At 44.1% G+C, this 27,317-nt stretch overlaps 1 protein-coding gene across 5 annotated transcripts in view; it reads right to left on the bottom strand.

Moving 5' to 3' along the window:
- Positions 1–27,317, bottom strand: part of LOC121538608 (dedicator of cytokinesis protein 3-like) — a 68,053-nt gene that overhangs the window by 15,720 nt on the left and 25,016 nt on the right. For 3 of the 5 annotated variants that reach the window (XM_045207247.1, XM_045207248.1, XM_045207249.1), the window contains exons 7-43: positions 24,391–24,475; positions 22,918–22,959; positions 22,424–22,602; positions 21,843–21,924; positions 21,554–21,614; positions 21,278–21,425; positions 18,609–18,697; positions 17,541–17,666; positions 15,971–16,095; positions 12,293–12,455; positions 12,054–12,160; positions 11,776–11,947; positions 11,362–11,459; positions 11,134–11,217; positions 9,384–9,484; positions 9,062–9,143; positions 8,674–8,844; positions 7,565–7,757; positions 7,193–7,320; positions 6,453–6,599; positions 6,232–6,330; positions 6,046–6,140; positions 5,798–5,873; positions 5,316–5,416; positions 5,135–5,193; positions 4,879–5,027; positions 4,611–4,696; positions 4,459–4,485; positions 4,231–4,326; positions 4,046–4,106; positions 3,847–3,940; positions 3,555–3,703; positions 3,133–3,219; positions 2,605–2,709; positions 2,368–2,509; positions 2,113–2,279; positions 1,912–1,998 (exon numbers count right to left, since the gene is read on the bottom strand). In XM_045207247.1, the coding sequence (XP_045063182.1) occupies positions 1,912–1,998; positions 2,113–2,279; positions 2,368–2,509; positions 2,605–2,709; positions 3,133–3,219; positions 3,555–3,703; positions 3,847–3,940; positions 4,046–4,106; positions 4,231–4,326; positions 4,459–4,485; positions 4,611–4,696; positions 4,879–5,027; positions 5,135–5,193; positions 5,316–5,416; positions 5,798–5,873; positions 6,046–6,140; positions 6,232–6,330; positions 6,453–6,599; positions 7,193–7,320; positions 7,565–7,757; positions 8,674–8,844; positions 9,062–9,143; positions 9,384–9,484; positions 11,134–11,217; positions 11,362–11,459; positions 11,776–11,947; positions 12,054–12,160; positions 12,293–12,455; positions 15,971–16,095; positions 17,541–17,666; positions 18,609–18,697; positions 21,278–21,425; positions 21,554–21,614; positions 21,843–21,924; positions 22,424–22,602; positions 22,918–22,959; positions 24,391–24,475 (4,063 nt within the window). The remainder of the gene's footprint in view (positions 1–1,911; positions 1,999–2,112; positions 2,280–2,367; positions 2,510–2,604; positions 2,710–3,132; positions 3,220–3,554; positions 3,704–3,846; positions 3,941–4,045; positions 4,107–4,230; positions 4,327–4,458; positions 4,486–4,610; positions 4,697–4,878; positions 5,028–5,134; positions 5,194–5,315; positions 5,417–5,797; positions 5,874–6,045; positions 6,141–6,231; positions 6,331–6,452; positions 6,600–7,192; positions 7,321–7,564; positions 7,758–8,673; positions 8,845–9,061; positions 9,144–9,383; positions 9,485–11,133; positions 11,218–11,361; positions 11,460–11,775; positions 11,948–12,053; positions 12,161–12,292; positions 12,456–15,970; positions 16,096–17,540; positions 17,667–18,608; positions 18,698–21,277; positions 21,426–21,553; positions 21,615–21,842; positions 21,925–22,423; positions 22,603–22,917; positions 22,960–24,390; positions 24,476–27,317) is intronic. The other 2 variants (XM_045207250.1, XM_041846780.2) reach the window with 1 other exon arrangement.

Genomic DNA, 27,317 nt, shown 5'->3' with positions numbered 1-27,317 from the left:
AGCCTTTTTTAGAGAAATGTTATCATTGAATATTGTAAGAGCTTTCATTGTCTGCTTATATGCCCCCTTTATTTATCCTACAGTTCTGACTTGGTGTACAGGGAGAATACTGTAAGAACGGCCCATGTTCTGAATTCTGTCGCTGTACATTTCAAAAGTGCTGAACAAATAGTTATATTGACTATGTCCGTCTTAGCTCGCTCAATAATATCTTAAATGAAATTATGGATTGCCTCTTATCCGCTCATCGTTCCCTTATGCCATAGTTTGTACATCTCAATTGTCAATAGAAACCACATTTGTTTAATCAAGTCAGCCATATCAGATATGTTTTCTAAAAAGGCAGTAAATGAGGCTGAATGAACTCTGCCAGAAAAGGCTCTGCTGATAGCTAGGTGTAGCGGTATTAAGGATTCACTCCATGGTGCTGAAAAGAACGCTCTGCTGTTGGGACAGCTTTATGTAGGCCCTAACAGTTTATGGGCACCATTTGTCACCGCTATAGAGCAATTAATGTATTGTTTAGTGTTCTGTTGTGTAGTGGCTTTGCTGGCATGCATATTTTGTTGTATTTTATTTTTTGCCCCACCAGGATTTACATGCTAAAATCGCCACTGGACACAAGCAAAAACTAATTACATAAATGTTGCAGTAGTCTAGTCAACACCTAAACATTAGAGATCTGACATGCTGTATATGATGAAAATTAGAGGATTTTTCAGTCTGATCAACAGTAGGCTACTAATAAGAGCAGCTGCATACAGCGTATGCGCCCTGTCCGTCTGGTCAGGGTAAACAAATTGGTAACATTATGCATTTATAGTCCATTTGTTTGTCAGTAGAAAATGTGAATGTGATCTAATTTGGTTTATATTCAATTAGGGTCCAGAGATTTCCTGGTTAGGTTACCAGATAAGGAAAAACTCTGGGCTCCAGGGGAATAAAATTGCCCCACCTCTCTGGGACATATGGTGCCACCAGTCTGCTCGCATTTGTCAGTTATCGTCAGGTATGTGGATGATCAGGGCTTTATTCCGAAAAATTACTTTGATGTGTCAAGTGGGCGAGATGCACAGTCTGTGTTTGACTTTGTAAATTCTGAGATTAACTGAGTTTAACTTCATGGAGAAACTTGTTGCCCAAACCTATGATGGTGCTGCTGTAATGGAATGTATCTGCTATTTGTATTTCCAGCTTAGTCCCCTCCTGTTCCCTGATTAAGAGGGGATGACCACTCCACTCCACTACCATTGTCAACTCTCTCCTGACATGAACTGAAGCCACGTCTCATGTGCCCTCTCATCCACTGGCGCATTGAATGTTTCCTCTCCAAGCACTGAGTAGACCTGTCAATTTTCTCTCATTACTGTATGTAGAGTCAATACATAAACACAATCACATTATTACACATCAATGATTTTACTCCTTGCTTGGACTAACTCATTCTTAGCTCCTTTGTCTAACTGTGTAGTGTGTTGTGTTATTGTTTTTTGTCTTCCCAGTCAAATCCTGTCCTGCACTGGTCAAGCCTCTGAACACCTCAACTCATGCCTGATACCTTCATTCAATCACTGCTGTGATCCCTTCCCAACACTGTGTAAGTAGCCCTCTCATTCCCATTACCCATAATATTGTACTATAAATGTCTTTATTAAATGCTGTAGGTAAAAATAATTAGTCTTTGACGATTTTTGAAACCCACTTTGTCGACTCCGTGCGGTCCGGCGCCTATAACGTGGCTCTCCCATCCTCCTCCATTTTTTAAGTCACCAGCCTCCACTGGTGTGCGCGACCAATAAACATAGATTTTTTATTTGATTTGACACAAATGATGCACGCGCTTGCATAATCTTCCTGAGGCGTCTGATGTCACAGTGTGAGATGACAGTTTGAGATGACAGTGCTCCTCACCAGTTCTCTCCTCTCCACCTCGGCCCAGCGGGAGATGCCAGGGAGAGGACGAGACAGAATCAGGGTGGTTCTCTCGATCCACAGGCTCTGAAAACACACACACAAAACACTGAGTCACCTTCTGTATAGTAATTATACACACCTTGTATCAACAGACAATTTCAGTTACATTTGATTCAAATTCATTGCACACACGCATACCCTGAACTCATTCTCCCTGTCTTTGGGTCCCTTGTGGAAGGGTCTGTCGTAGTGAAAGCGAGTGACATTGTTGATGCGGTAGAAGCTCTTGATCCTCTCGGGTACGCGCTCCAGCTGAGGTACATCAGTGATGTCTGACACTGGGGTCACCGCATAGATCTGCAGGTCTGAGGCCAGGCGTTAAGGAAAACACAATATACTGGCAGTTGAGTTGACAGACACAACACACACACACATTGACCATGGTTAGGATACACTGAGCGTCACTTTGTAGGAGGGCGTCATCTGGTTGGTTGGGGTGCTGCATGGCAATGGCCTGTGGGAATTCTCCCAGCATCCTTTGCTGAAAGTCCTCCAGTCGTTCATAGTTATAGCCCCGGCACACAAACTCCTTATTCTGGAGAGAGAAGGTTTGTCAAACCAATTCAATAGCATTTAGATAAAATATAGTGTGTGTGTGTGTGTGTGTGTGTGTGTGTGTGTTCATCTCACCCTGAGGAAAAAAGGAAACTTCCTGCCATAGAACCCCATCCTAAAGAACTCTGGTTCAATCCTCTGCTGTTCTATGATGTTGTCATAGTATGCAGCCTCCATTTTCTATAAAAGACAAAAATACTTGATTCAACTCTGAGAGCATCTTGAACTTTTATCAGCGACACACATTAATGAGGTTCCCTTTATCATATGGGTCATAATGTTTTTGATATTTCATCAGTGTATTGCAATGTGAATAAATGTCCACATTGTGAGGACAATAAAGTATTTATATTCATTTCATTTCCATTCATTTCTATTTACTTTCCATCTTGGCCTGACAATGGGGCTACATGGGCACCACCCTGACTTATGTGAGAGAGTGAGAGAGTGAGAGTGAGAGTGAGAGTGAGAGTGAGAGTGAGAGTGAGAGTGAGAGTGAGAGTGAGAGAGAGAGAGAGAGAGAGAGAGAGAGAGAGAGAGAGAGAGAGAGAGAGAGAGAGAGAGAGAGAAGGCAGCCAGTGCTGGGTTGTCAGACAGACTCACCCGTATCCAGCTCAGGCTCTGGTAGTCATATAAGGTTTCATACTGGAAAGCCAGTTCCCGGCAGAGTGATATTCCATATTCCCAACACTGGAAAGAGATAAAGAGACCGAGATCTCACACATATGGAATCTCTCAATACATTTTTACAATATCCTGTCTATGGAACATCATTCTCAGGAGGATTTGAAGGGGGAAATGTTGGGTTTCCAGAATAAAACAGCCATCAAAGACATCATGGACATGGAGAAATATTTAGACTTGAGATTTTGACTTGAGATGTTCTTAAGTAAACCCATGTGGGACATATGTAAAATAAAGTTTGAGTATCTCACATTTAAATACTACCCAAAGTGACTGGACATAGCCTGACTTGCATTCCCCTTGTTGTTTAACTTAGCTTGACTTGATTTAGCTTGGCTTGCCTTTCCCTTGTTAAAGTAGTGGAGCACTTTGCGGCTGAGGCCCTCTTTGCGTTGCCACTCGCTCTGTGTGGGATAGTGGAGGAACTCCCTTAGGGGCCGGTCCTCCCAGTGCAGCAGCTCCCAGTACAGCAGCAGGGTGAACGCTGCCTCTGATGGTGGGGAGCACACAGAGGTCAAAGGTCAGCATGATTAACCATCATTGACCTTACATGGTAATCCTGACCGTCCCAGGGTTCTAATACTATACAGTGTGAGCACGTTGAAAAGTGTTCTATATATCCCAACCAGTTACCTGTGTAGTCCTCTGCGTGCAGGTGCAGGTCACACAGCTTGTGGACATAGCGGATGTACATGTCCTCCTTGTTGATCTCAGACTTGTAGAAGTTCTGGGGAGGACAGACAAATGGAAGCAACACACCACTACATGGATATACTGTAGCACACTGGCCTAACTGAGGTATCGTAAAGGGTTAACATATAAAATGCCTCACCATGAGGTTGGAAGAGCCACCTATTTTCTTCTTCTCCATCTCATCTCCTTTCATACAGTCCCTAAAAGCAGAGCAGGTTTGTAATGCCCTATAGCTCTACAGTGCATCCCTTTATCAATAGTCAATGTTATGATGTTAACACGTTGTTTCGAATCTGTAATCCAATCGATCAGTAGTAACAATACCTGTAGTCTAGTAGGCGCTCCATCAGTCTCGTGACGGAGGTGACAAACGAAATGCCTGTCTCTCTCCATGTTTCCTGCTCAATTTTCTCCAGCAGGCTACAGACAGAGACAGGCTATGTTGCTGGTGCACAGTAACAGTGGACAGGGGACTATAAGGACTGATGTGTTTGAAAGGACCATGATAGTGGTAGAGTTAAGGCTTGGGCTGTGGAGAAACTGATAACTTACCTGGGGTAAGGCCCAAACAACTGGGTCCTGAATGACGTAGCAGAAGAAGACCCAAGAGAAGTCAGAAGCATACAAAACAACAGTAGTACAACGCAGTCAAGTAACACTTTAGCATTGTGCGTGAATAGAAGACTGAGGTTGTTGGTGCTTACAGCAGGCCAAAGAGCTCTCTGTGATTGCCGTCCCCTTTCCCGTCAGCCACCATACTCTCCAGCTTGTCCATCAACTCTGCTTCCACCTACACAACACACACAACACAGAGGTTAGTGCATAAGGAATCAACGACCACACCATTTCCCTAGACACTTATAGCAGTAAAATCCGTGATCCGTAACATAGACATGATATTGCGTGATAACCTGTAGTACCACAAGGCCTGCAGAGGATGAGCGGTGTCACGCAGAAGGGGACAGCACTGACCAGTTTAAAGTTGCCGTTCTTCCTCTGCTCCCAGTCCATCATGTCATGGAAGATGGGGATCATGATATTCCGGACTTCGCTCTGAGGCACCAGCGTCACTCCCAGGAACGGACCCATCATTCCAGGGATAAAGTGGGGCTTATTCTCACCTGGAGCACACAGAGAGGGCACAATACCGATGTTATAATCACACATGACATTATCCTTGAAGGCTAGAATGACAAGACAGTTGTATCTGAATGTAATGTTATCTTACCAAGCTTCTGCCACATGCTGAAGAGCTCATAAGCCATCATCACCCTCATATCTCCATACCTGCAGAGAAGGTACATGGGGAGAATGTAGAGAATACTAGCTACTGAGTGACCACACATAGATAGATGTAGGAAATATGTATTTCAGGATATAATTGATGGACATTGAACAGAGGTCCTTACTTGTCCAGAACTTTCTTCCTCTTGGCCTGGGTCAGGGGCTCCAGCTGCAGACTGGGCTGGTTGATGTACAGGACCGTCAGGCTGAAGAAGGAATTCCACACCTGGTACAGAGAACACACACATATACAAACATCAACTCATATTTTGATTCCAATAAAGTTATATCTATATACTGTATACACCTTTTTAATGGCCCCATATTTCACCATCAGGTTTTGCATTTCCATATTTTCCCTCCAGGCATAAATCCAGGTTGGACAAATCCGCCACATTGGACTGGAGCCAGATACAGCTCAGATAATGACAGCATACTGTTGTTAGGAAACCACGTAGAGCAAAACAGAAAGTCCTTTGTAAACAGAGAAAGACATGGACAGAACAGCAGGTTTGGGGTTGACTTCTCCGGGATATTGAAGGCTCTATTGTTTACTTACTGCTCTTGTACAACATGACACTTCTCGTTTCTCTACAGAAGCACGCACCTTGAAGTCAAAATCCGCCTCTGAGAAGTTCTTGTGTAACGCTGGAGACAGGTACTGTGTTGTCGCCACAATGACACTGCAGAAGGAGACAGCAAAACGTTATGATAAAAATAGATGATGCAATGGCTACACTAATGTCACATGCGATCAGAGTCAGGAGAGTGTCATCTCATGGTTGGATATGATCCCTTATCTCATATAGGAGGCAATATGAAGGCAGTGTTATAGGTCATCTGAGTCAGACTTACTGACTGGTCAGTAGCCTCATGACACTCCAGTCTCGGGGGAAGATGGTGAGCTTCATCAGGTTCCGGAACACGCAGAAGATCTTCAACAGGAACTCCTGGAAGACAATGGATTTAGTTGGTATTGTGTACATTATAGCTCAACCCCAGGTTCCTCTGTGAGACTGAGACTGACACAGCAGCTCTCACCTTTAGTTCCTCTTTGCTGTGGAAGTTGTTGAGCAGGTGGTGGAAGTGGATCTCTGTCATCTGCCTGAGTAGAGACAGCAGAGTGGACACATACTCCCCCTGGACAGGCAGAAACACACCCATATTAGAGAGGTTACATGCATTACAAAAGATATACAGTATCTGTTTCATGCAGTGAATAAAGATCCAGCCAGACAGTGTAGGAGAGGAGAGTCACTGACCGTGATCTCAGCGGTGCACTGGGGACAGCGCTGCCCTCTAGCTGTCTCCAGAGACTGAGACTTGGACATGATGGACAACAGAGTCTGGAGCAGAACATCCAACAGGCTCTCCACCATCATCTCTACCTCCTCCTGCACAGAAGACTCCTAGGAAGAGAGGGAGAGAGAAACAGCGAGAAGGAGAGAAGTGATTGAGGAGACAGGCGAGAGAGAGATAGAAGGGGAGACGAAATAGCGGGAGAGAGGGAGAGAAGAAGGGGAAGAAGAGAGAGACTGAGCGACAGGGAATAATTAAAGCATTTGCATAAGCTGCTCGACAGACCATTTAAAAGATAAATTCAGCACTCAACGTGAAGTGGCCTACATAATAATGTCTTGACAATAATGTCTAAACAATGACATGTGTTATGCTTGCCTTAACAAGCCTTGGCAGAGTATAACATTTTACCAACTACTCAGTCGTCTCATCTTTAATTCCATTTGAAACAGGAAATGTGAAAAGGATGTTTAACTGGGATTACTAGGTACACTGTGTACAGGAGATGTACTAGTAACCAGTTATGGTACCAGCTTTGTTACAGAAAAGTAGCCCCTAACCACTGATACAGGGTCAGATATAATTTCATCCCCCTAATGATTATGATTAGGCCTGGGGGTAGTGTAATCTGATACTGTGGTTAAGGGCACCTTCTTCCTCCAACCTCTACTATTACAGTAGATTTAGTATTGATGTGATGTACCATAGAGCTGGTCTTGATGATGGAGAAGATGCTGGTGAGGATTCCTGAGCAGATCAGCAGCTCCCTCTGCTGGCGCAGGTGCAGGTGGATGTGATGCAGGACCACCGGCAGCAAGATACTACGAGACTCTGACAGGGGGAGAGAGAGGAAAGGAGAGGGGGAGAGAGTGGGAGGAGTATGGAGAGCGAGGGAGATGGGGAGAAAGTGAAGGATCAAATGTAGAAAGATATTTAACCAGCTTTAACCCTTGCCTTTTAGATTCTGACAAAGACCCAGTTCCACCATCTATTAAATTGCCATTTTGGGAGCATCAAACAGTGTTCACAGATTCATTTTGTGTTAGTTTAGTTGTCCTGTAGTCTTTAATCTTACCAGGGAAGAAGAAGAGCCTGCTCTCGACGGTGCGGGCGATGGACTGCAGTTTGACCACGTCCATAGACTGGCCGATGTCCACCGTACTGGGCATGCTCCCCAGGGTGCCCCGGACGTACTCAGCCACCTCCTGCACCGTGAACATCTGCAGCAGCTCATCAAAAATGTCTGGGAAACTGTTCAACAACGCCGCCTGACAGGGTCAAGGAGAAGAGAGAAGAAGGGAGTGACAGGGAAATAGAGGAACAGACAGACAGACAGACAGACAGACAGACAAAGAGAGAAGGGCAGAGAGAGAGACAGACAGACAGACAGACAGACAGACAGACAGACAGACAGAGAAGGGCAGAGAGAGAGACAGACAGACAGATAGACAGAGAAGGGCAGACAGACAGACAGAGAAAGACAGATAGACAGAGAAGGGCAGACAGACAGACAGACAGACAGACAGACAGACAGACAGACAGACAGACAGACAGACAGAGAGGAGCAGGTCTTTAGATCATTCGTATTCCTCCATTCTATAAATGACACTAGTAGTTATAGTAACATCCATACAGGGAGAGTAAAGAGACGTAAGTCTTAAAATGTGCTATAAGAAGAAGATAAACAAAAACAAGGCGGGTCTATACTCGCAAACGCTTGCTTAAGCCGGAGGTAGCTATTTTAAAAAAAAGGTCTAAACCTCCGGTTTAAGCAAGAGTTTGCGAGTATGGACCCGGCAGTGTGACACATATCTGATTGAGGACAGAGAGCAACTGCTGCACTGGGTCACCAACACAAGGTGGCGCTGTGACTTACTGAGACAGGAGAGAGCCCTGGAGCATGACTACCATAGAAAGGCATGCAGTTGATCACACCCCTAAACTGTCCAAGAGCAAGCCAAGGACGGGGCAACAGTAAAGGGAGGGATCAGAGCAAAAATAAAATGATACAAATGATAAATCCCTGAAGTGCATTACAGGCAAGCAACAGATAGAAGTCCAGTCAAACTGATTTGTCTATGTAGAAAAGGAGGACAATACCCAAGGTCAAGAACTATAACATTTCAGCCTTCTGGCATAAAGACAAGCTACAGACAAACAGACAGGAAGTTTTGATGTTCTGACCTGTGTGAAGACGAGGGTCTCAGAGCTGCGGCTGTCCAGACTCAACACAAAGCGGATGGACTGGAAGAGCTCCTGGATGCTGGCCCTGAACTGGTCCTCCTCCATACCACAGGTCGCCCGCGAGTACAGGATCCGAGACTGGACAATGAACTTAAATAGGTACTCCAGAGCCTGCAGGGTGGACAGAGGACGGAACAAGACACAATTACCTGTAAAATACCATTATTTTTATATTATGTGTTTTATTGTCTTGTGTTGTGTCACGTCATATTTCCTTTCATCTATAGGCGTGAGGTTTGGTAAAGAAAAGCATGTTGGGAGTGTCTAACAGTGTATGGGTTCACTTTGTTTGTCCACACCTCCTCTCATGTCCTGATGTGAGCCTTACCTTCATGGCCTCCTGGATGTGGTCCTGTCTGACAACCTCAGCAGAGCGGTCCATGTACCATTTCAGACAGCGGATTAGCTCTCTACAAGAACACAGAGTAAAGGGTGTAAAACATGGGGTATCCCATGGCCATGTAAGACAAAGAAAATGTACATTAGTGTCATATATTTCTGTATATTTCTGCAGAGAGCAAGACAAATCTCATATAATACATTATGAGCAAAACAAAAAGGTATATGGCTTCCACTCAGCAACATGATACCGACATCAAGACCTCTCAAACACCATAGAAGCAGTTGAAATGGTAGACGTGGCATATTACTTGTAGGCTAGAGCTCCTGCAAAGTGGTTCTGTATGTAGGCCTCCATAACAGGCCGGAAGTGGTAGAAACGACTGTCCCTGAGAAGGTTGATGATAAACACCTGAGGGCAAAAAGACAGACAGAGAGGAAAACAAAAAAAGATAGGTTTTAGCCATAATGGAGAAAATTGGATTATGCTGTAGTCACACACACATGCGGTCATGCATGCATTCGCGCATGTGTGCACACTCTCACACATGTAGTCACACATAAACAGTGGGGAGAACAAGTATTTGATACACTGCCGATTTTGCAGGTTTTCCTACTTACAAAGCATGTAGAGGTCTGTAATTTTTATCATAGGTACACTTCAACTGTGAGAGACGGAATCTAAAACAAAAAATCCAGAAAATCACATTGTATGATTTTTAAGTAATTAATTTGCATTTTATTGCATGACATAAGTATTTGATACATCAGAAAAGCAGAACTTAATATTTGGTACAGAAACCTTTGTTTGCTATTACAGAGATCATACGTTTCCTGTAGGTCTTGACCAGGTTTGCACACACTGCAGCAGGGATTTTGGCCCACTCCTCCATACAGACCTTCTCCAGATCCTTCAGGTTTCGGGGCTGTCGCTGGGCAATATGGACTTTCAGCTCCCTCCAAGATTTCGCGATACATGGCCCCATCCATCCTCCCCTCAATACGGTGCAGTCGTCCTGTCCCCTTTGCAGAAAAGCATCCCCAAAGAATGATGTTTCCACCTCCATGCTTCACGGTTGTGATGGTGTTCTTGGGGTTGTACTCATCCTTCTTCTTCCTCCAAACACGGCAAGTGGAGTTTAGACCAAAAAGCTCTATTTTTGTCTCATCAGACCACATGACCTTCTCCCATTCCTCTTCTGGATCATCCAGATGGTCATTGGCAAACTTAAGACGGGACATGCGCTGGCTTGAGCAGGGGGACCTTGCGTGGGCTGCAGGATTTTAATCCATGACGGCATAGTGTGTTACTAATGGTTTTCTTTGAGACTGTGGTCCCAGCTCTCTTCAGGTCATTGACCAGGTCCTGACGTGTAGTTCTGGGCTGATCCCTCACCTTCCTCATGATCATTGATGCCCCACGAGGTGAGATCTTGCATGGAGCCCCAGACCGAGGGTGATTGACCGTCATCTTGAACTTCTTCCATTTTCTAATAATTGCGCCAACAGTTGCCTTCTCACCAAGCTGCTTGCCTATTGTCCTGTAACCCATCCCAGCCTTGTGCAGGTCTACAATTTTATCCCTGATGTCCTTACACAGCTCTCTGGTCTTGGCCATTGTGGAGAGGTTGGAGTCTGTTTGATTGAGTGTGTGGACAGGTGTCTTTTATACAGGTAACGAGTTCAAACAGGTGCAGTTAATACAGGTAATGAGTGGAGAACAGGAGGGCTTCTTAAAGAAAAACTAACAGGTCTGTGAGAGCCGGAATTCTTACTGGTTGGTAGGTGATCAAATACTTATGTCATGCAATAAAATGCAAATTAATTACTTAAAATCATATAATGTGATTTTCTGGATTTTTGTTTTAGATTCCGTCTCTCACAGTTGAAGTGTACCTATGATAAAAATTACAGACCTCTACATGCTTTGTAAGTAGGAAAACCTGCAAAGTCGGCAGTGTATCAAATACTTGTTCTCCCCACTGTACATAAACACACACACACACACGTGCACTATATTCCATTAAATTGAATGAGGTTGATCTCTCCATCTTGACCTACCAATGACTGGAAAACCAGTGGTCCGTATTTATCTGTGTTGTCATCCAGGAGACAAAAGAGTGTATCCAGGACATCTCGTAGGAACTGCAGGAGAGAGGAGCCAGCTCAATCATTTCACCATCCTAGTTCCCCAAAACTATGGCTAGTCACAGATCTGTTAGTGTTTGGCCAAACAGTCAAGAGGGCGTTTCCCTAGATGTATGTATTGATTGACTAAAAGAGTGTTACCTTGACAATCTCCTCTCCATTGATATGGCGTAGTCTGCCCAGGATGTCCAACACCCTGTCAGTGTGGGCTTTCCAGTTCAGTAGGGCCAGGAGGTCCACTGGAAACAGAGAAGAATATAATATAATAAAATAAACACAAATAATAAATAATATGACATTTAGCAGACACTTTTATCCAAAGCGACTTACAGTCATGCGTGCATACATTTTTGTGTATGGGTGGTCCCGGGGATCGAACCCACTACCTTGGCGTTACAAGCGCCGTGCTCTACCAGCTGAGCTACAGAGGACCACACAAGTGAGCACCGCTCCTCCAAATACAGATGTAAAGCTCTGGATGAAGAGGCTAGTCAAAGCTCTGTTATAGCGCTGTGTGAATGTGGTGAGATGCACAGTGTAGTGAGTTGGCCGTACCGTTCTGGGTGAGCTTGGTGGAGCAGAGCTGTGTGGAGACCCAGAAGGTCTCCTTGGGGTTCCTCTGGAAGGGCAGGGTGGAGGGCAGGTTGGGGCAGCTGTTGAAGTCCTCCTTACAGCAGGGCATGCTCAGGTACAGGCCCTGGTTACTGAACGTTGCATTCTCATCACACTGGAGGACAGAGGCACAACAGAGAAATGTGTTAGATAGAAATGACAGAGAAGAGTGTAGAATAGCTGCAATATGCAAGTGTATGTGCATGTCTGTGTGACTCCACCTTATAGACATAGAGCTCATGGCTCTCGCCTGATAGCGTGGTCCCATCCTCCCTCATCAGAGGAGTGAAGGAAAAACCAAACAGCTTCTTCTCCCCTTTGTCTTTAGCTGAGGAGAGACACAAAGGCATTACTGTATAGTTTATACCATCTACGCAGCACAGACAATACCATACACAATTCAGTTCATAAATAGTATAACAATAATATTTCTAAGTCATGTCTAGAGTTGTTGACCTACTGGAGCAGTGTCTAAACTCAAAGCGCAGGTGTGATCCTCTGAAGCGGTCTATGGGGATGGGAAGTTTGATCATCTCACTCCAGCGAGGGCTGTTGTTGTGGTAGAGGACAAAGGAGCGGTGCTCACTTGTGTTGGGCTCCCCACTACCTAGACTGATACAGTCCTGATGGCGGGAACAGAGAGAGGACAGGCACTCTTTAGAATGGATGGATGGATGGATGAATGGATGCAGATGTATGCATCCATCCATGTATGTATCTTAATTTGATCACTCTTTTGTGGCGGCAAGTTTTCCTGCGTATCAGGAAATTTAAATGAGACCTGTGATTTAGATACGGTCTCTTTCTCTCCATGCGGGGGCAGTCGAGTAATTCGGACCAGTGCTAGCTATCAAAATTATCCTCCCTCTCTCGCTCGCTCAAACGCCACAAGCACCAGACAGAATATGACTAAATGTCCTACTGCTACTATTGGCCTATAGGTCATATTACTGCAACATTCAAATGTAATTTTTTTTATCTGAAATGCATCCATACACATTAAAAATCGGTCATTTTATATAGCATAATAACACAAGATAGATATTGGTCTCCACTACGACATAAAAGTGTCAAAAGGTATCCAAAATACAGCCATACGGTAGGCTACACCTAAAATATATAGCCTATAAAATATTATCACACACAGGCCTATAATATCAGATGTAAAGACAAGATGAAATTGAGAATAGTGAGGTAGCCTAGGGAATGGAGTGTGACTCTAACAATAAAAAAATTAAATACAGTGAGGGATAAAAGTATTTGATCCCCTGCTGATTTTGTACGTTTGCCCACTGACAAAGAAATGATCAGTCTATAATTTTAATGGTAGGTTTATTTGAACAGTGAGAGACAGAATAACAACAAAAAAATCCAGAAAAACGCATGTCAAAAATGTTATAAATTGATTTGCATTTTAATGAGGGAAATAAGTATTTGACCCCTCTGCAAAACATGACTTAGTACTTGGTGGCAAAACCCTTGTTGGCAATCACAGAGGTCAGACGTTTCTTGTAGTTGGCCACCAGGTTTGCACATATCTCAGGAGGGATTTTGTCCCACTCCTCTTTGCAGATCTTCTCCAAGTCATTAAGGTTTCGAGGCTGACGTTTGGCAACTCAAACCTTCAGCTCCCTCCACAGATTTCCTATGGGATTAAGGTCTGGAGACTGGCTAGGCCACTCCAGGACCTTAATGTGCTTCTTCTTGAGCCACTCCTTTGTTGCCTTGGCCGTGTGTTTTGGGTCATTGTCATGCTGGAATACCATCCACGACCCATTTTCAATGCCCTGGCTGAGGGAAGGAGGTTCTCACCCAAGATTTGACGGTACATGGCCCCGTCCATCGTCCCTTTGATGCGGTGAAGTTGTCCTGTCCCCTTAGCAGAAAAACACCCCCAAAGCATAATGTTTCCACCTCCATGTTTGACAGTGGGGATGGTGTTCTTGGGGTCATAGGCAGCATTCCTCCTCCTCCAAACACAGCGAGTTGAGTTGATGCCAAAGAGCTCGATTTTGGTCTCATCTGACCACAACACTTTCACCCAGTTCTCCTCTGAATCATTCAGATGTTCATTGTTAAACTTCAGACAGGCCTGTATATGTGCTTTCTTGAGCAGGGGGACCTTGCGGGCGCTGAAGGATTTCAGTCCTTCACGGCGTAGTGTGTTACCAATTGTTTTCTTGGTGACAATGGTCCCAGCTGCCTTGAGATCATTGACAAGATCCTCCCGTGTAGTTCTGGGCTGATTCCTCACCGTTCTCATGATCATTGCAACTCCACGAGGTGAGATCTTGCATGGAGGCCCAAGCCGAGGGAGATTGACAGTTATTTTGTGTTTCTTCCATTTGCGAATAATCGCACCAACTGTTGTCACCTTCTCACCAAGTTGCTTGGTGATGGTCTTGTAGCCCATTCCAGCCTTGTGTAGGTCTACAATCTTGTCCCTGACATCCTTGGAGAGCTCTTTGGTCTTGGCCATGGTGGAGAGTTTGGAATCTGATTGATTGATTGCTTCTGTGGACAGGTTTCTTTTATACGGGTAACAAACTGAGATTAGGACCACTCCCTTTAAGAGTGTGCTCCTAATCTCAGCTTGTTACCTGTATAAAAGACACCTGGGAGCCAGAAATCTTTCTGATTGAGAGGGGTGAAATATTTATTTCCCTCATTAAAATGCAAATCAATTTATAACATTTTTGACATGCATTCTTCTGGATTTTTTTGTTGTTATTCTGTCTCTCACTGTACAAATAAACCTACCATTAAAATTATAGACTGATAATTTCTTTGTCAGTGGGCAAACGTACAAAATCAGCAGGGGATCAAATACTTTCTGCCCTCACTGTAAAAAATCAAACAGCCCATGATTTTTAAATATTGAGTTACACCCTCTTTTGCACTCAGAACAGCCTCAATTCGTCAGGGCATGGACTCTACAATGTGTCGAAAGCGTTCCACAGGGATGCTGGCCCATGTTGACGCCAATGCTTATATAATGATGAGTGAGAAAGTTACAGATGCACAAATATCATACCCCACATTTTCTTTCTTGGGGGTATGATATTTGTGCGTCTGTAACTTTCTCACTCATCATTATTCATGATTCATTCAGGATTATCCGTAATCATGGTAGCATCCACATTAATGTAGAAGTGTTTAGAAACATATTCTATTCTTATTTATAATATAAGTGACTCCAGAATGACACAATACATTATATACTATACATTTCTATTGGGCACAAAACAATCTGAAACACAACCAAAACAAACAGCAAATGCATCCAACAAATTTGTAGAGTCACAAGCTTGATGTAGTCATTGCGAGCTATGAATATGGGACCAAATACTTAACTTTTTACTACTTTAATACACATATGTGAATTTGTCCCAATACTTTTGGTCCCGTAAAATGGGGGGACTATGTACAAAAAGTGCTGTAATTTCAAAACAATTCACCCGATATGGATGAAAATACCCTCAATTTAAAGCTGACAGTCTGCACTTTAATAGTCATTGTATCATTTCAAATCCGAAGTGCTGGAGTACAGAGCCAAAACAACAAACAATGTGTCACTGTCCCAATACTTTTGGAGCTCACTTTATGTCCATTTATTATAATTCACATGAGACGTGCTCTAGTGGCACCCAGTGGACCTGCAGTTAAGGCTCGCACACATCGCACAGAATGTGGATCTAGCTTTCGTCTGCCAATCGTTCAGCGTGCTATGTTTTAGGCTGTAGATGCATGACTGCCAAAAATTTTCTTGCGATTCTACATGTAAAATCGTTCGCAAATTACATTCAGAGGTGCTAAGTACTCTTGGCCAGCAAACGCTATTGGTGTGTCCGAGCCCTTAGGTACAATGTTGGTACGGTACTGCATTGTATACAAACATTGCTTCCAGCTGCCACCGGCGACGATTCTACATATTTCTTTAGCTTATCAAATCCTCCTGCTGCAGCCTTATTTTCCTCCTGCGACGAAAAGGGTCAAATAAACATTCAACATCTGTAGATGGATGGATGGATAAATGAATGGATGAATGGATGTATAATGGTGTTATAGTCTATCAAATGATTGAAATAAAAAAAATCCAAAACAATTACGACAAACCAACATAAATGTTCTCTCTTACCTTGAGTGTGTCCCCATCAGCATAAAGCACATAGACGGTGACCTCAATGTTTTTCTGGACACTCTTGCCCCCCCTCTCAAAGTCCCCTCGCTCCAGGGTCAGGTACAGGTCATTACGAGTGTCACCTAGGATACAGACACACGGTCAAACCATGACGTTAGGCACAAACACAGTGTTCTGTTGTAGACTATTCTCTCAGGCCTTCCCAGCTACAGTGTCACTACAGTTCAGAGGAATAGGCCTTAGAATGCCCACGAGACTATAGCATCTCCAGAAGTTCCAAGCCTAGGACAAAAAACCTGTCCCCCATGTGCTGCGAATGGAAGTTTTATGAGCACGGAATTGTGAGTTTACCTTTAGTTTATACTCTGTTTTTCGTCTTCTTCTATAATTTACCTGAGCCCCAAGTGATCCTGGGGCAGCTCAGATGAGTGTGGACATTATGAATTAGGATGCAGCGCTGACGCCAAACATTATTGTTCTTGTCAACGAAAAAATGACATACACTCAGTGGCTAGTTTATTAGGTACACCACCCTGTTCACTAAAATGGTTTGCTCCTACAGACAGTGATTCACGTGGCCCTCCTGAGGTGTAATAACTGCCACAGCACTCCTTGTGAGGTCAGTGCTTAATGGAAAATATATCAATGACTACAGTGAAAGAAGATATTGCAGTTATTTATAAAATCAGATTACTGTTATTTATATCTAACTCATTTCCTTGGGGATAAATGAGTCACTGACAGTGGTGTTGGGAGTTATTTTAAATCAGAATGAAAGGAAGTGGAGCTGTGTGTGTGTGTGTGTGTGTGTGTGTACACTGTAGTATTTATCTCAATGAGGCCTAGAAGAGGGATGCCGAATGATGAAACAAGTTGAAATAAACATGTGAGACAAATGCACACATCTCACACACACACACACACACACACACACACACACACACACACGCACACACTTTATGGCCCTTTACTCCTTTGACAGAATCTTTGAAGACCTCGATTGTTTATTTACAAATGGTCATGGTTTTAGCCTCTGACCAAAATGTTGTCAGAAGTATAGAACAACTGCTTACATTCTCCCTGGTACAGACCTCATTGAAATGTGTTTATTTCAAGTGAAACATCTGGTTGTGAGCATTTTGTATCTGGTGTCCAACTGTGTCTGTCCAACTGGTGTCCTTCTGAACATCTGGTTATCTCACCTAATGCATCACTTCCTTTGAACGAAACACTAGCCATAGTTTCTGGAACCCCCTCCCTACTTCCTACCCTCTACTACGGTCGTCACTAGTTGCCACAGCCACAAAGTCATAAACCCCGCCTATTACTACAATTTCTCTTCTTAAAATCTGATTTTAAACCTAACCATAACCGTAACCACACTGCTAACCCTAACTGTAAATGAAAACCAAAAAGCACATTTTTGTTTTCATGCATTTTTACGATATAGCACATTTTGACTTTGTGGCTAGATGATGTCAGGGATACCCAGTTTGTATGTGATGGCCAGGGCCCTGCTGAACACAGCCTGGTTCTGTCATCCTACCCCCTGCTCCCTACCCTTCACCTGGCATGATGACGTCAGGGAAGCAGAGTTTGCGCATGATGGCCAGGGCCCTGCTGAACACAGCCTGGTTCTCCCTCCTGATCTGATCCAGCTCCCCCCGCAGCAGCTGTAGAGAGATGATGAGGCCTGGGGAGGGGGAGGGAGGGATGGAGAGGGAGGGCGGGCGGGCGGGCGGGAGGGATGGAGAGGGAGGGCGGGCGGGAGGGAGGGAGGGAGGGAGCAAGAGGGGTAAAAGAGGAAGAGAGAGTGAAAGGGAGGAAGGGGATGTTAGAGGGAGGAGAAGGAAGAGACAGGAGCATTGATGGAGAGATGGGAGTCAGAGAGAGAAAACATGGTTGGGTGGCATTAGGAATAGAAAAACAGAGGAGAAGGGTGTGGAGCAAGACAAGATGACTGAATTCAGTGACTCACATTATGCTGCAGAAATATACCAGTGAGAGACGCAGAAAATAACACTGAGGGAGGACATAAAGATGTTTGTAGTACAGACATTCTATCAGTCAAACTAAAACTGAAGTTTGTTTGAACTGACATGTCGAACCACAGAGAATACAGTATATCCTCTATCTTATCACATTGTTTATATCTCCCGTACATGTGCAGTTAAACATAAATAATAACAGCCCTTTCCTTCAGCATAACATGAATGCTGATTGTCACGGTCATGGTGATCAATACATAATTATGACAATTCATATCTGAGTCAATCTTCAAGGACAGACAGGGCCAGTAACGTATGCATCTCATAACGTATGTCTGAAACGTTCTTTACACCTTACCTTCTTTCTTAGTTGGTAATTCACACCCTTTCAACACAGAATGTTCTAGAATTCAATCTCCATTCTTTCTTAGTTGGTAATTAACACCCTTTAACAACATGCAATGCCCTAGAATTCCATTTCAATTTAGTCCATTTAGGAGATTAATTGTCATTTCAATTCAAGAATTGAAAACTCCCATTTATCTTCCATGAGGATGTCTCATTTCCAATGTACTTCCTGAATTGACTGAATTGAAATGGAACTGACCCCACAGATGTACAGTCCTGAATGATGTCATCATATGTACCGTAGTTGGTGCTAGGAGCTGAGTACTTGGTGCTGGACTTGCGGATGATGTTCTCATGGATCTGAAACCACTCGTTCTCATTATTACATCTGGAGAAAACGATAGAGAGAAGCGTTAACGACACACACATTAGAGGGGGACAGATGGAGAGATGGGGACGGTTGGCGAGGGACTAACTGAACAGCATGTCCCAGAAGCGATTTCCTCCTGGACAAAAGGTACCAGCTGGGGGACATGCTATCAAGCAACATATTACCCCAAACTCACAGGCCACTAAGCTGAGCTGACAGCAAGTTCTTTCCTCTACTCTCCACCAGTAGAGGAGGCCCAAAGGCCCCTGGGAGAGGCATGGGGGAAATGCACAGGCTGGAGCATTATAGGAGCGGACAGTTTAGAGGCAGCTCTGCTCTACACTCACAACGCTGCTTGCTTTTTCTGAGGAGACGTGCAAAGGGCTAATTATAATCATCATCATAAAAATAGTTTTTTATTTTATACTGCACAATTCCTTTAGTGTAATGTATCAAGCTTTTTCAAGGCAAGATACACTATATATACAAAGATATGTGGAGACCCCTTCAAATTTGTGGATTCGGCTATTTCAGCCACACCCGTTGCTGACAGGTGTATAAAATCGAGCACATTGCCATGCAATCTCCATAGACAAACATTGGCAGTAGAATGGCCATACTGAAGAGCTCAGTGACTTTTAAACAAGTCAGTTTGTCAAATTTCTGCCCTGCTAGAGCTGCCCCTGTCAACTGTAAGTGCGTCTAGGAAACGTCTAGGAGCAACAACGGCTCAGCCGCGAAGTGGTAGGCCACACAAGCTCACAGAACGGCACCGCCGAGTGCTGAAACATGTAGCGCATAAAAATTATCCTCAGTTGCAACACTCACTACCGAGTTCCAAACTGCCTCTGGAAGCAACGTCAGAACAAGAACTGTTCGTCAGGAACTTCATGAAATGGGTTTCCATGTCCGAGCAGCCACACACAAGCCTAAGATCACCATGCACAATGCCAAGCGTTGGCTGGAGTGGTGTAAAGCTCGCTGCCATTGGACTCTGAAGCAGTGGAAACGCGTTCTCTGGAGTGATGAATCACGCTTCACCATCTGGCAGTCCGACGGACGAATCTGGGTTTGGCGGATGCCAGGAGAACACTATCTGCCCCAATGCATAGTGCCAACTGTAAAGTTTGGTGGAGGAGGAATAATGGTGTGGGGCTGTTTTTCATGGTTCGGGCTAGGCCCCTTGGATCCAGTGAAGGGAAATCTTAACGCTACAGCATACAATGACATTCTAGATTATTCTGTGCTTCCAACTTTGTGGCAACAGTTTGGGGAAGGCCCTTTCCTGTTTCAGCATGACAATGCCCCCGTGCACAGAGCGAGAACCATACAGAAATGGTTTGTCAAGATTGGTGTGGAAGAACTTGACTAGCTTGCACCAAGCCCTGACCTCAACCCCATTGAACACCTTTGGGATGAATTGGAACACCGACTGCGAGCCAGGCCTAATCGCCCAACATCAGTGCCTGACCTCACTAATGCTCTTGTGACTGAATGGAAGCAAGTCCCCGGCAGCAATGATCCAACATCTAGTGGAAAGCCGGCTGTTATAGCAGCAAAGGGGGGACCAACTCCATATTAATGCCCATGATTTTGGAATGAGATGTTCGATGAGCAGGCGTCCACATACTTTTGGTCATGTAGTGTATGTTGGGAAAAGGGCATTTAAAACAGCATCAGTGCCACAGTAGAAATCAGTAGCGTCGGGCTAGACCACATCCAAAACCCATGATACAGACCCCCGAGGAGGGCAGAGGAGGAGGAAGAGGAGAGGAAGAAGAAAGGAGGAGGATAGGAGGACGTACAGTAAGAGATGTGCTATAGCCATCTGTTGAGTCACCGAGTCAGAACGCTTAGCTCTGTGTTATTTTCCCCTTCTACTCCTCCTCAAACTTTGTCCTCTAACTTTGTTCATTTGTCATCTCCGTCACTCTCTCATACACACACACATTCTCTCTCTCTGTGCCTCTCTCGCTCTCTGTGCCTCTCAGTCTTCCTCTCTCTCTGCCTCTCTAATCTCTTCATTGCTTGGCGGGGGTACAGGAGTGTCCCTTGAGTGGTGCCTAACAGAGGGAGCCAGATTCACATCACACCAGGAGCACAATCTTAGGCCCTGGTTGAGCAGATATTGATTTTCCAGAGGACACTTCATTATCATTCTGGTTCAAGTGCACAACACATCAACACAGTCAAGCGCTTGGTAGGGAACATTCACACAACATTGGTAGAACATTCATGCCTCGGTAAAAACAGCAGAATTTTAATGGAGATATCTTTGTGAAAGGCTGATGACACACTACAGTGTTCAGTTATTCTGGCTATCACCTCATACTTATCCCATTTAGATGGTATGTCCCTATTTACAAAGACTCCAGCTACATACAGAATGTGGCATCAGCAAAAGAGCGGTTTAGTATTTTGAAAAACGTTGGTTTAAATCTGGCACATTTCAGAAATGTTATTTCATTCATTAATGTTAATTCATGTGTATTGTCCCTGTCGAATAAATAAATAAATACATTGTAAGTCGCTCTGAACAAGATAATCTGCTAAATGACTAAAATGTAGAATGCAAGTCAGGATCAGACTGTGACTCACGTGTAAACTTTGAGCACAAAGTCCTTCTCCTCTTTGAGGTCAGTGATGGTGTGGAACACGTCACTCATGGCCAGAACAGCACAGCCGTACGGTCTCCTGTACTGCACGTGGGGCGGACCCTTCTTTGAGTCATTCAACAACATACGACCTGGGGACAACAACATCAACAACAACATCAACAACAATGCATTAGCTCCATGTGAGGAATGCTACTTTCCAAGGTTTCCTGGAATGAACATTGTGATATTTCTGTTACTCCATCTCACATAGGCTTACCAGTTCGTATGACATGTGCTACGATGTACAGGTCTCTCTTCAGGTCTTTACTGCTCAGATCCTAAGAATAAAACATAAACTCACTATTAACAAAAGAATACTGTAGCCTACTTAAAGTACATGGATGTGAGGCATGTGTTTATGTACACAACACATTAGTTAACTACATGATTTACTTAAATGTGTTGCTGTTTTACTGTGGTTGCTGTTGAATAACATATCCATGAATAGCTCATCCAAAGCTAAAATCCTATGAGCCATCATGTAAGGATGGAGAGCGGAAAGTTACCGTGAAGAGAGCACACAGACGGTCCACCTTCTCTGGGTTTTTTGGCCCTCCATTTTTGTTCAGTCTCACCATAAACTTCTCACTGAGGAGGAAGACATACGTTACATGATTCAAGTCACATTGTTTTTAAATGTAATCCTTATTAAACCAAGTAGTCCCATTGAGATCATTCTATTTTGCAAGTGTAGGAAACCTTGAGCTTTACAATGTGGTGCTGTCTGGGGTGTAAATGGGTCACATGAGGGAAAGGCCTAGCGCTGAGTGAGGGTGACATGTTTGGGGTGTGGTTTGTGTCTACTATGCCCTCTAGCACCCGCTCGATTTGGGCCTCACGTGTATCATAGAGGTTGTTTGCGTGTGTGTGTTCTGTATGTGCGTGCCCTGTATGTTTGAGTTCTGTGTGTGTCCTGCAGCCGTCCTTCCAGTACCTGTTCTGCTCGTTGTCACACGTATCATAGAAGGAAAATAAGATGTCCGGTGGCTCCCTCTTAAGTACCTGACCTGCTGCTTCTTGCACGTGTGCCTGTAGAGGTTGTGTTAATGTGTCCTGTGTGTGTATGGAGTGTTGACTGTGCGTCTACCTGATCTGTTTGTTGTCCCGGGTGTCGTAGAGGGAGAAGAAGACATCTGCCTCCTCGCTGATGGTGTTGTAGGTGAAGCTCTTCAGGTTGATGAAGAGGTGGTGCAGCACCGGAACACGGCAACCGTCTCCATGGCGCTGACGCACGCTGTCGCCCTGAGAACGATCGGACGACGAACACTAACAAGACAGGTCCTTACTGAGGGGCAAAGCTCTGACTGCACTGCACTGCACACATGCTACGTGTATCTACCCTGTGAATGTTGTCACTGTGTGGTAGACAGGTTTGTGGATGCGTTTTGCCAGCTAGGTGATCGTTCACATTGAATGGATTTGTGTTTGTGTTGGGTTTGTGGTAGTGTTGATGGTTATGGTGATCATTCAAAATGGTGGCATGTATTTTGTCAGTAGTGGCGTGTCAAATGAGTTCTCATGCATACAGTGTATCTCCACCCGGTTCTAGCTACTGCATAGGAGATTTTATTGAGGTCATACCTGGTTTGTGCTTGGCTGGCCACAGTGTCTGCTGGATGCATGCTGTGGGGTACATAGAGAAGAGAGATTTCAGTTTAGTCAACCCATTCCATTCTATTCATACTCATGATCAATACACTAGTTCCTCACAAAGAGCCCACACCTGTTGTATAGTACAGTGCAATAGATGCATGAATTCTGATATAAAGGCGCCCACCAATTTTGCCTAGAGGTTCCTTCAGTGAGCAGTATCCCAAAAATAAGCCCACATGAGGTAGAACGTGAGCCCATGGGAGAGGAGAGGACAAAGCACAGATCGCCCACACACACACAGTCACACACACATACACACACACCTCTCTGCTCCGCAACCTAAGAGATCTCATTTACTCCTACCTGAAGAGGCGCCAAGGCCTGTGTGCCCTGCCAAAAACAACCTCACTTTCATCAACAGAGTGAGGAGGCTTTTTGGCTGGGATGCACCACACTGTTGTTTCTGGACCGAGCATTTAATGCACTAACAATCTGCCTGCAAAGCCGATAAAAATGGCACAGCAATAATAGGCGACTGCAGGGCAGTTGGAGACGGTATTAGACCAGCATATGGACCCTCCACCATTGGTCAAGACTGGGTCTCCCATTTCCAAGATGGCCTCCCCCAAAACATGACATGTACGTCTGAGCAGTGATTACACTTTCCTAATTCTGGATCTAGCTGAGTCATTCTAATCTCCTTTTACTGGGGGTGTTGACTTAGTGTAGAACTCCCTCCTACGTTACTACAGCTTATTCCAAATTCCAAGAGCACATTTGGGATATAACTTATTTATAGAATTATGTCTCAACTATAGATGTGGTTAGTTTACGTAACCCAGACTGTACTATGTAAATTACAATAACCAAAACGTGTGTGTTTTTTCAAATCCTCTGACATGGCTGTCACAGTGCATCTAGTTAACGTTCACGTTTTGGTCATGTGTGCGCATGTAGAGGAACACTCTCAATATGGCATCAACGTGACCTTAAAGAGTAGGGGGGATGAACTGGCTTGATCCACACACACACACACACACACACACACACACACACACACACACACACACACCACCCTTACTCAGAAAATCCATACAAGACACATACATTCACAAGTGCACAAGGCGGCAGACACACACAAATCATACAGCACACACATACAAACAGATTCCAACATATATTTGCATAAACACACTTGTCAGTAAATACAACAAATACAGTAATTCACAACCCACACACTTATATTAAAATACTATCACACAAAGGAAGAATCTGTGGAAGTACACTGTGCGTGTATAATAATATATTATAATAATGCACATCTTGAGGGTCACTGTTCTCTTATTTCCCAGGGGTTTGATAGAGGAAACGATGTGCATAGATTTTGCATTCACACATAACACCCACATAGAATGGCCATGTACAGAATGCAACATTAATACCTCCCTATGTTGACCGTACCATTTTGTAGAGTTCAGATGCACTGATATGATCCGGATCCACCATTTCAAACTCCTTTCTAGGAACAAGGTCCAAGCCAAGGTGCCTATTGAGAGAGATATTGGGAGAGAGAAGAGAGAGAGAGAGAGAGAGAGAGAGAGAGAGAGAGAGAGAGAGAGAGAGAGAGAGAGAGAGAGGCGGGAGACAACAAATCATAACATTAACCATCCAAGAACACACAAAAAGCATTTCCTTTTATCTAAAAAAATACCCCTTATATCTCTTAAATACTATTCGAAGCAAGCATAGAAGGCATTTAGCTCTTGTTCAGACAGTGATTATTAAAGGGATACTTTGGGATATTTGGCAATGAAAGGCCTTTATCTACTATTTATGAGATTAACTCATGGATAACATTTTATGTCTCTGCGTGCAGTTTGAAGGAAGTTGCTAACTAGCGTTAGTGCAATTGCTAACTCGCATTAGCGCACCTCCAGTCATTGCATCAACGCTAGTTAGCATTGGCTGACGAAACCACATAACTTCCTTCATACTGGATGCAGAGACATAAAAATGGTATCCATGAGTTAATCTGACTTTGGGGAAGTAGATAATGGGCTTAATTGCCAAAATTCAGAAATATTCCTTTAGTAAGCAGGGTCTGAACAAGAGCTAAATGCTTTTTATGCTTGCAAGAGCATGAGCACCTGGCTTTCTTTCTTTAAAAAATAATGTTACATTTTTTAGAATTGCAGAAAACCATTTCCTGCAATAATACACTCTTTCTTCACAGGGGGAATCCATATTTATGAACAGAACACAACTATTTGAACATCCTGAAGAACAATCTGGCCTTAATGGCCATGTACTCTTAGAATCTCCACCTGGCACAGCCAGAAGAGGACTGGCCACCCCTCAGAGCCTGGTTCCTCTCTGGGTTTCTTCCTAGGTTCCTGCCTTTCTAGAGAGTTTTTCCTAGCCACCGTGCTTCTACATCTGCATTGCTTGCTGTTTGGGGTTTTTGGCTGGGTTTCTGTAAAGCACTTTATGACATCTGCTGATGTAAAAAGGGCTTTATAAATACATTTGATTGAAATTTGATTGATACTGTTCTTAGGTTTTGCCACAACAAATTATATTGAAAATGTGTTTTCATTTCTTTCTTACTAATCTACTCCCTTCCCTGAAAATCCCACCCCCAATAATTAATCCTTAAGAGTATATAACCTAATTAACATTTTTTTTTAAATCCCCATCAAATCCGTCAGTTTAAGCTAGAGATGCTGTATCTGTATTTTTTATTTTTTTGCATGGGCTGCATCTTAATTTACCATATCTGCGGTGGAAAGTGACAGAGCTACAGTGCTGTTTGTCAGACAAGGAGACATCCCGAAAACGTCTGTAGTGTCCGAATGGTTTGGCCTGCTGACCATGACCAACTCTATAGAAAGACGAGACTATCAGGAGCACGATGGTGTTCTCCGTTTTGCTCTACAACCCCCACGGGACATTGGTACCGCCAATGTGCCAACTTCTGTCTGTAGCGTCCAAACTGTTTGGCCTACAAACTAATATGACCCCACTGTGGAAAGGGGAGACTCTCACAAACACAATGGTGTTCTCTATTTTGCTCTACGACCCGATTTGTGGGATGTCTCCTGGTCTGACAAACAGCTCTATAGCTCTGCCACTTTCCACCGCAGATGCAACAGGCTGACATAGGCGGATGTGGTGTATTGAGATGCTGCCCATACAAAAAAAACATATCTCTAGCTTAAACTGAAGGTTCTTTATGGGTATTTGAGTATTATGTTAATTCGATTGATGCACGGGGGTGTCAACAGAATTAAGGATTAAAGGATTGATGTTGGGAAAATATATGGCAACAATGCACAGTGCTGTTAAATGCCTGCAGGTGCCTTTGGATTTTAAACACCAGTGGTGCAACTAGTGCTTTCGAACTGCACTGAACCAAAACAGTGGCGTGCGGGAGGGAAGCAAAACTTTCCAGTGGGTAAAACCATTCATCTTCAGGCGACGGGGGGAGGTGCAATATGCAATCTGTTAATTATATAAATAAATAAAGTTGACATATCTATCTTAATACAGACTAGCTCAAAACATGACTAATCATTGAAAATTATCCAATGGATCATGATACTTTTCTGGAAAAAAAAGTGTGGATGCAGCTGCTCCATTGCTCAGGTGCCTATACATGAGAGCCCAACTGTGTGATCTCGCTCTCCGTAGCCGATGTGAGTAAGACCTTTAAACAGGTTATAATTCGCAAGGCCGCAGGGCCAGACGGAATACCAGGACACGTACTGAGAGCATGCGCTGACCAGCTGACCAGCTGACACGTGTCTTCACCTCTCCCTGACACGTTCTGTAATAGCAACTTGTTTCAAGCAGACCACCATAGACCCCGTGCCCAATAACATCAAGGTAACCTGCCTAAATGACTATCGCCCCGTAGCACTCACATCTATAGCCATGAAATGCTTATCAGGTTGGCTCACATCAACACCATCATCCCAGACAACCTGGACCTACTCCAATTCGCATACCGCCCCAACAGATCCACAGATGACGCAATCGCTATTGCACTCCACACTGCCCAAAAGGAATACCTATGTCAGAATGCTGTTCATTGACTACAGCTCAGCATTCAACATCATAGTCCCTTCCAAGCTCATCAAAAAGCTCAGGACCCAGGGAATGAACACCTTACTCTGCAACTGGATCCTGGACTTCCTGACGGGCCGCCCCCAGGCGGTGAGGGTAGGCAACCACAAGCTTTAGGTAAATGCTGTGATTTTTCAGCCATTCCTGAACATGCAACCAAAAACAAGCTACAGTGAGGGAATTTTTTTGGGATCCCCTGCTGATTTTGTACGTTTTCCCACTGACAAAGACATGATCAGTCTATAATTTTAATGCTAGGTTTA

Source organism: Coregonus clupeaformis, chromosome 24, assembly GCF_020615455.1.
Source record: "Coregonus clupeaformis isolate EN_2021a chromosome 24, ASM2061545v1, whole genome shotgun sequence".
Classification (NCBI taxonomy): domain Eukaryota; kingdom Metazoa; phylum Chordata; class Actinopteri; order Salmoniformes; family Salmonidae; genus Coregonus; species Coregonus clupeaformis.
This window is presented reverse-complemented; position numbering and strand designations above follow the sequence as displayed.